At 41.9% G+C, this 9,191-nt stretch overlaps 1 protein-coding gene across 1 annotated transcript; it reads right to left on the reverse strand.

The window, feature by feature from the left end:
• Positions 1-6,556: 6,556 nt before the first annotated feature.
• On the reverse strand, positions 6,557-8,950 carry LOC139415836 (zinc finger protein 235-like). The gene is made up of 2 exons (XM_071163966.1): positions 8,666-8,950; positions 6,557-8,323 (listed from the first exon to the last, which is right to left on the reverse strand). Exons 1-2 carry the CDS (start codon positions 8,829-8,831, stop codon positions 7,224-7,226), a joined length of 1,266 nt encoding a protein of 421 aa, XP_071020067.1. The 5' UTR covers positions 8,832-8,950; the 3' UTR covers positions 6,557-7,223.
• Between the last annotated feature and the right edge of the window lie 241 nt (positions 8,951-9,191).

Genomic DNA, 9,191 nt, shown 5'->3' on the forward strand with positions numbered 1-9,191 from the left:
TCTTATTCATTCCTTTACACTTGTGTGTATAAGGTAGTTGTTGTGAAATTGGTAGATGACTTGTTAGATATTACCGCAGGGTCGGAACTAGAAGCACAAGCATTTTGCTACACTCGCATTAACATCTGCTAACCATGTGTATGTGACCAATAACATCTGCTAACCATGTGTATGTGACCAATAACATCTGCTAACCATGTGTATGTGACCAATAACATCTGCTAACCATGTGTATGTGACCAATAACATCTGCTAACCATGTGTATGTGACCAATAACATCTGCTAACTATGTGTATGTGACCAATAACATCTGCTAACTATGTGTATGTGACCAATAACATCTGCTAACCATGTGTATGTGACCAATAAAATGTGATTTGAATATAAAATATGGAGGTATACTATTCCCTGTGGCTGAGACAGCACAGGCCAGTGTGACAACGGGTTCCCCTTTCAGCGGAGGTCAGTGAGGTCAGTGACCCTACTTGTTTGAATCCACATCTGCCCACCACTTTGTCAGGTGTATGTACATTCCATATGTCTCCTGGTCCAAATTGATATCTCTGTAGCACTTCTGCTACATTGTCGAAGAAAGCATTAACTCTTTAAGAACCCTGTAAACCCCTCCAAGCTGGCCTTTTTCTGCCCCCATTTGCACAAACTTCCGCTGGTGTGCCACAGAAAACTGGTAGGCAAGTCTTCTGACCTCACTTGGCAACAGACCAAAATAAATGTCAGCTGACCTAGTAATATACTGAACAAGCTGCATCTCCAAATCAGGTTGAAAAACCTGCCGTGGCTTTGACTAGCCTACCACGGTTGTTGGCGTGGCTGTCTGACTTTCAACTTCTTCTCTGGTAACCTTATGACAATACCGAGTCAGAGTACGGTAATTTATGTCAAAAAACATTGACTTGTTCTGCAACTTCACCTGCCTCACATCCTTTAACATTATGCCAGGTGGTCTGCTATTTTGTCTATCTATCTTTCTTTCTTCCTTTCTTCCTTCCTTCCTTCCTTTCTTCCTTCCTTCCTTCCTTCCTTCCTTCCTTCCTTCCTTCCTTCCTTCCTTCAAAAACACATTTCCTCATTGCAATTACATGTTCATTACAGGCTTATTATACCCACCTCCCTCTCTACTATCCTTGTTGCCACAATGCAATTCATAACACCACATTAAATTCCACCTGGCTACCTCTACCCCGGTTAACTGCCCTGCACCCTCTTCAAAGGGGGAGACACTCTAGACCCAAACTGCTACAGACCTATATCTATCCTACCCTGCCTTTCTAAGGTCTTCGAAAGCCAAGTTAACTAACAGATCACCGACCATTTCGAATCCCACCGTACCTTCGCCACTATGCAATCTGGCTTCCGAGCTGGTCACCGGTGCACCTCAGCCATGCTCAAGGTCCTAAACGATATCATAACTGCCATCGATAAGAGACAATACTGTGCAGCCGTATTCATCAACCTGGCCAAGGCTTGACTCTGTCAACCACTACATTCTTATCGGCAGACTCGACAGCCTTGGTTTCTCTAATGATTGCCTCGCCTGGTTCACCAACTACTTCTCTGATAGAGATTAGTGTGTCAAATCGGAGGGCCTGTTGTCCGGACCTCTGGCAGTCTCTATGGGGGACCCACAGGGTTCAATTCTCGGGCCGACTCTATTCTCTCTATACATCAATGATGTTGCTCTTGTTGCTGGTGATTCTCTGATCCACCTCTATGCAGACGACACCATTCTGTGTCTTCTGGACCCTCCTTGGACACTGTGTTAACTAACCTCCAGACGAGCTTCAATGCCATACAACTCTCCTTCCGTGGCCTCCAACTGCTCTTAAATACAAGTAAAACTAAATGCATGCTCTTCAAACGATCACTGCCCACACCTGCCCGCCCGTCCAGCATCACTACTCTGGACGGTTCTGAATATGTGGACAAGCACAAATACCTAGGTGTCTGGTTAGACTGTAAACTCTCCTTCCAGACCCACATTAAGCATCTCCAATCCAAAATTAAATCTAGAATCGGCTTCCTATTTTGCAACAAAGCATCCTTCACTCATGCTGCCAAACATACCCTCGTAAAACTGACTATCCTACCGATCCTCGACTTTGGCGATGTCATTTACAAAATAGCCTCCAACACTCTACTCAACCAATTGGATGCAGTCTATCACAGTGCCATCTGTTTTGTCACCTAAGCCCCATATACTACCCAACACTGCGACCTGTACGCTCTCGTTGGCTGGCCCTCGCTTCATACTCGTCGCCAAACCCACTGGCTCCAGGTCATCTACAAGTCTTTGCATCTACAAGTAAAGCCCTGCCTTATCTCAGTTCACTGGTCACCATAGCAACGCCCTCCCGCAGCACGCACTCCAGCAGGTATATTTCACTTGTCACCCCCAAAGCCAATTCCTTCTTTGGCCACCTTTCCTTCCAGTTCTCTGCTGCCAATGACTGGAACAAACTGCAAATATCACTGAAGCTGGAGACTCTCATCTCCATCACTAACTTCAAGCTCCAACTGTCAGAGCAGCTCACAGATCATTGCCGCTGTACATAGCCCATCTGTAAATACCTCATCCCCATACTGTATTTATTTATTTTGCTCCTTTGCACCCCAGTATCTCTACTTGCACATTAATCTTCTGCCGAGCTACCATTCCAGTGTTTAATTGCTATATTGTAATTACTTCACCACCATGGCCTATTTTATTGCCTTATCTTACCTCATTTGCACACCCTGTATATATACTTTTTTCTACTGTATTATTGACTGTATGTTTGTTTATTCCATGTGTAACTCTGTGTTGTTGTTTGTGTCGAACTGCTTTGCTTTATCTTGGCCAGGTCGCAGTTGCAAATGAGAACTTGTTCTCAACTAGCCTACCTGGTTAAATTATTTATTTATTTTTAAATTCATGACGCTGTATGAAGTAGTGTGTGTGGATATACTGTCTCATACAGTAGGCATGCAGTGTGTTAGTACACACACACACACACACACACAGAGCCTGTCTTGTGTAGTCCAGGGATATGTCTGTTGCTCTAAACTATATGTATATATAATCAATTTACTGTAACCATGTAATACTATTATCAAAGCTGATTACACAATATCACAATGTTTTTTGAGCTACGTGTCTATGTATACTGGGGCAAGTTGTCACATGTGAAGACTTGCCCCAAGGTCACTGAGACAACTTGCCCCAAACTGACATGTGTGCTAATGTTGACTAAATCTCAGGGTTAGCTCAACATAGAACTGCAGCCAAAGTATCAAAAAATACACGTTATTGTCTCCTCTACTCAGTGTAAAATTATAATTTTTGCTTTATACATTTATACCTTACATAGTATTGCATAACATTTATAGTGGTAAATCTTTTACTTTTGAAGGGGTGGGGGGGGGGGAATTAACTTGTGCTCCCCTCAGATTAGAGTGACCTTTACCACGTGTGAACAGGAAGTTGACCATAGAACATGTAGTCACACAAAGTAGCTGTTTGAATTTTGGAGCTAGCGCCTCTAGTGTTGGAGGTATGAACAGTTCACCCGCGTGACAACTTACCTCCCCTACGTTGCGTGTGGATGAACTTGAAAGGGAAGCCTCGTAAAGCAGCTCTTTGAAATGATGGTTTGACAAATCAGATGAAAACATCATGACTGGTTGTGTTTATGCCGCAATAAACATTTACAAAGTTTAATGACAAATCTTTACGACTAGGCCCACAGATCCTATTGAAATAATAGGGGTTCTATACGGAATTCTATGACTAGGGTCATAAAAAATGAAATATATGAGCCTTTTTGTATGGGACCTCCTATGTGTGCAACCGTGTAGGAGGTCCCATACCGGAAAGAAATTCAATCTGCTTTCATCCCTAGTTTTAGTCTTAAAATATATATAATATAATACATATTTTTTGGGGTTGCCTGTGCTGAAAACGTCTATATCAGTGCGCAAATATAGGACTAGTAAAGGCCCAGTGCACTACATTTGTGAGCAAAAAAATCTACACATTTTTTTTTATATACAGTGCCTTGCGAAAGTATTCGGCCCCCTTGAACTTTGCGACCTTTTGCCACATTTCAGGCTTCAAACATAAAGATATAAAACTGTATTTTTTTGTGAAGAATCAACAACAAGTGGGACACAATCATGAAGTGGAACGACATTTATTGGATATTTCAAACTTTTTTAACAAATCAAAAACTGAAAAATTGGGCGCGCAAAATTATTCAGCCCCTTTACTTTCAGTGCAGCAAACTCTCTCCAGAAGTTCAGTGAGGATCTCTGAATGATCCAATGTTGACCTAAATGACTAATGATGATAAATACAATCCACCTGTGTGTAATCAAGTCTCCGTATAAATGCACCTGCACTGTGATAGTCTCAGAGGTCCGTCAAAAGCGCAGAGAGCATCATGAAGAACAAGGAACACACCAGGCAGGTCCGAGATACTGTTGTGAAGAAGTTTAAAGCCGGATTTGGATACAAAAAGATTTCCCAAGCTTTAAACATCACAAGGAGCACTGTGCAAGCGATAATATTGAAATGGAAGGAGTATCAGACCACTGCAAATCTACCAAGACCTGGCCGTCCCTCTAAACTTTCAGCTCATACAAGGAGAAGACTGATCAGAGATGCAGCCAAGAGGCCCATGATCACTCTGGATGAACTGCAGAGATCTACAGCTGAGGTGGGAGACTCTGTCCATAGGACAACAATCAGTCGTATATTGCACAAATCTGGCCTTTATGGAAGAGTGGCAAGAAGAAAGCCATTTCTTAAAGATATCCATAAAAAGTGTTGTTTAAAGTTTGCCACAAGCCACCTGGGAGACACACCAAACATGTGGAAGAAGGTGCTCTGGTCAGATGAAACCAAAATTGAACTTTTTGCCAACAATGCAAAACGTTATGTTTGGCGTAAAAGCAACACAGCTCATCACCCTGAACACACACCATCCCCACTGTCAAACATGGTGGTGGCAACATCATGGTTTGGGCCTGCTTTTCTTCAGCAGGGACAGGGAAGATGGTTAAAATTGATGGGAAGATGGATGGAGCCAAATACAGGACCAGTCTGGAAGAAAACCTGATGGAGTCTGCAAAAGACCTGAGACTGGGACGGAGATTTGTCTTCCAACAAGACAATGATCCAAAACATAAAGCAAAATCTACAATGGAATGGTTCAAAAATAAACATATCCAGGTTTTAGAATGGCCAAGTCAAAATCCAGACCTGAATCCAATCGAGAATCTGTGGAAAGAACTGAAAACTGCTGTTCACAAATGCTCTCCATCCAACCAACACTGAGCTCGAGCTGTTTTGCAAGGAGGAATGGGAAAAATTTTCAGTCTCTCGATGTGCAAAACTGATAGAGACCTACCCCAAGCGACTTACAGCTGTAATCGCAGCAAAAGGTGGCGCTACAAAGTGTTGACTTAAGGGGGCTGAATAATTTTGCACGCCCAATTTTTCAGTTTTTGATTTGTTAAAAAAGTTTGAAATATCCAATAAATGTCGTTCCACTTCATGATTGTGTCCCACTTGTTGTTGATTCTTCACAAAAAAATACAGTTTTATATCTTTATGTTTGAAGCCTGAAATGTGGCAAAAGGTCGCAAAGTTCAAGGGGGGCGAATACTTTCGCAAGGCACTGTATATATTTTTTTCAGATTTTTCAGGGGGTGCAACACCCTCAGCACAACTACTTCCCACAGCTATGCCTCCTTCTCAACACTCATTGGAGGAGAATGTCAGAGAGGCTGGATCTCTGGCTTGCTCATCCAATAGGTTTTAAGAAGGAGGTGAAAAGAGACGTGAGAGGACGCAAGGAGTACGCAATTGAGATTCTCCCGGACAATGAAATTTAAAATAAAAACTTTTTATACAATTAGATTTGCTAAACTCTTGTGTCCTCTCTCCTCAGTCCTCTCTCGCCTCCTTTTGAAAAAGGTCAAAGTTAATCGAGGAGAGTCAGCGAGCAGTGAAAGTGGATGGAAATGCGCTCGTTTGAAATGAGACGGTCCTCCACTCTTGCATCATTAGGCAATTTACGTTTAGTAAATACTTTTAACACTTTTTTTCTTCTTAAAACTGCATTGTTGGTTAGTTAAAGGCTTGTAAGTAAGCAGTTCACTTGTATGGTCGACACCCGTTGTTCCGTGCATGTGACAAATACAATTTGATTTGGATCACAAACTAAATGTGTAAAGTGCTCAAAACAAATTAAATTCGTTGTGGAAGCCATTTTATAGATAAAAACAATATGCTACTTATCGTTTTAGAAGTGCGTATGGTTTTCTACTCCGACAATACAACTGCTGATTTAAAAGGGGGGTGTGGAAGATAGGAAAACTCTTCCGTGGTAGGCTTCACCTGTACTTCCTCGCCAAAAAAATAGGCTACCTAGGAGTGGAGGACACTCGACTGTACATCAATACTCCATAAAATATTAAATCAACATCATGAACGAGCAGCAGTAGGTCAACGTTTCTGAGAAATACTCTTGGACGAATTGGGGGAGATATTTCCCAGAAAGTAAACATGTTTTAATGTATCAATGACATCAGTCAGACCATTCTCTCATCACCTGAGAGATGTAACAGTCGTACTCTCCTTGCGTTGTGTTTTGGTCCAAAATAAATCACCCCCCAGCCAGTGGTCCCAGTTGAGCATTATTTATTATCTGTAGTTAAACAGGAAACAGCAACGTTAGTTGTGCAGAGCTTAACGATGTTGATGGGTGATGGTAAAATCTGTAGTATGAAAACTGTTGTCAGTAGTGAGCTTGTGTGACCATTACATCGGTGCGTGCTAGCTAACACACTTATATACAGTAATCATGTAGTAACCAAAAAAAAAGTGTTAAAACAAACCAAAATATATTTTAGATTCTTCAAAGTAGCCTCCCTTTGCCTTGATGACAGCTTTGCACACTCTTACAAGGTAGAAAATAAAGAAAAACCCTTGAATGAGTAGGTGTGTCCAAACTTGACTGATACTGTATATGTTGCCATCTTAGGGTCATGCACTACTCATGAAGCAAATGTAGAATTTTAACTATTCAAAAACTTAAAATACCTTCAAATATCATCCATAAAATATATATATACCAGCCCTACTTAAAACGTGTTGTCCACATACTGCCTGTTTTTCTCATTCTTTTGACAGAACAGCTTTGTCCTCATTTTCTTTCTTTCAGTTTTTGTCCTGCTTTCCTCCTTTGTGGATGTTTTTCACATGCATCAGCAGGTTAGTCTTTTGAGTAAAACTTTTCCCACAGTCACCACAGCTAAATGGTTTCTCTCCTGTGTGGGTCAGTTTATGCCTGGTTAAGTTCATATTGAGACTGAAGCTTCTCCCACAGTCTCCACAGCTAAATGGTTTCTCTCCTGTGTGAGTCAGTTTATGCTTCCTTAGGTTTCCCTTCAAATTGAAGCTTTTCCCACAGTCACCACAGCTAAATGGTTTCTCTCCTGTGTGAGTCCGTTTATGATCTGTAAGGTGTCCCTTCTGATAGAAGCTTTTCCCACAGACAACACAGCTAAATGGTTTCTCTCCTGTGTGAATACCCATGTGCCTGGACAGATCTCCTTTGTGTTTGATGGTCATGCCACAAATAGGGCAAGTGCAGGATTTCTCCATGGGACAGAGTAGGACATGGGCTTCCGGTTTACAGGTGGAGTTGTACTGTTTATTGGATAAGTGACATTCGCTGAGTCTCTTCTTGGTAAGAGTCACGTGCCTCTGCAGGTCAGCTTTCAGAGGAAACATTTCACCATAGTCATGGCAGTGGTGAGTTTTTCTAGACGTGGTGCTGGGTTTGGAACCGCGTTCCCCCATTGACGTGTTTGGATCTAATGGTGGGGTGGGATCCAATGGTGGGCTGCTGTCAAGTCCTACTGGGTCGCTGCTTACGGCTGAACTGTGACTGGAGGCATTGTTCTGAGTATATGGCGATAAACAGGGAATGTAGAGACCATTAATGTGGGTCACAGTGCCAAAAGGTTTGAGATCCACTGGTTTAGAGTCACTCTCTCTGTTCTCCACAGTCTTAGTTTGGGGAAGAGTCAAGGACTGAAGTGGGTCCTCCTGATCACATTCACTTTTCACACAGGAAGGAGTGAATATGAACTCTATGATATCAGGCTCCAGACCTTGAAGCTGTTCTTTCTCCTGTTTCCCTTTAACCAGTGTGGTATCTGGGTCCTCCTGCCCCAAACTGGGGCTCCACTCCCGCTCACAGTGCTGCTGCTCAGGGGGAACCATCTTTTCAGAAACAGAGAGCTGCTGGGAGTCTGGAGGGAAGGAGAGGAGGGGCAGAGTTGACCTAGACTTTAGACATCAGGGTTGGGGTCCATTTTAATTAGGTCAACTGTAATTCCAACTCAATAACTGGAAAACTAGAATCTATTTTAGACTATTTCTCAATAAATAAAGATAATAATATTTATTTCTAAAGTTTTCTAATTTTTTATTTTACATCCAAATCACTTCCTGGTTTTTATTCCACAATGTTTTTATCCATGCGCGGTAAATAAAAAATAAAAAGTCTTAAAATTGATGATCACTGTTAGCCCAAACAGTTTATCAATAAGGTAGAAATAACTATAGCTAGCTATCTGTATATACATACGAACCTATTTTACATAGTTGCATCTCTGGTGTGATCCGCAACAGTCTCCGTAGCCGATCATTCTCCTCCTGGTACTCCACTACCGTTTTCTCAACTGCCCCGCAAATCTCCACAGCAGCCGCCGTTAAACGATCATTTAAAAACACACGCAACAACTGTAGTTTAGACATTTTCAGTCGAATGAGATTCGGGTATCTTATTCAGTTCAGTTAGTGGATATTTTGTTACTCCACGCAATGAATGCAAAATGAAAACAGAGTCGTTTCCAATCCTACTTCCGTGTTCTAGTCAAGGAAATTTCAGAAAATACCTCGGTTCTAACTGTGGCGAACTCGGAAACGCACAACAGCGCCGCCAGCTGGATGGGAGTTTACTACTGTGCAAGGCAGCCTACAGGCCAGTAGGAAAGGGAAACAATAACTACATGTAGACAAACAGTGGTTATCTTAAGTAAAGGATGATCTGGGATGGACAATTATTAAGCAGGAGTCGACTGTATATCATTTCTTTATACAGGATTCATTCAATAT

This window comes from Oncorhynchus clarkii, chromosome 9, assembly GCF_045791955.1.
Source record: "Oncorhynchus clarkii lewisi isolate Uvic-CL-2024 chromosome 9, UVic_Ocla_1.0, whole genome shotgun sequence".
Lineage (NCBI taxonomy): Eukaryota > Metazoa > Chordata > Actinopteri > Salmoniformes > Salmonidae > Oncorhynchus > Oncorhynchus clarkii.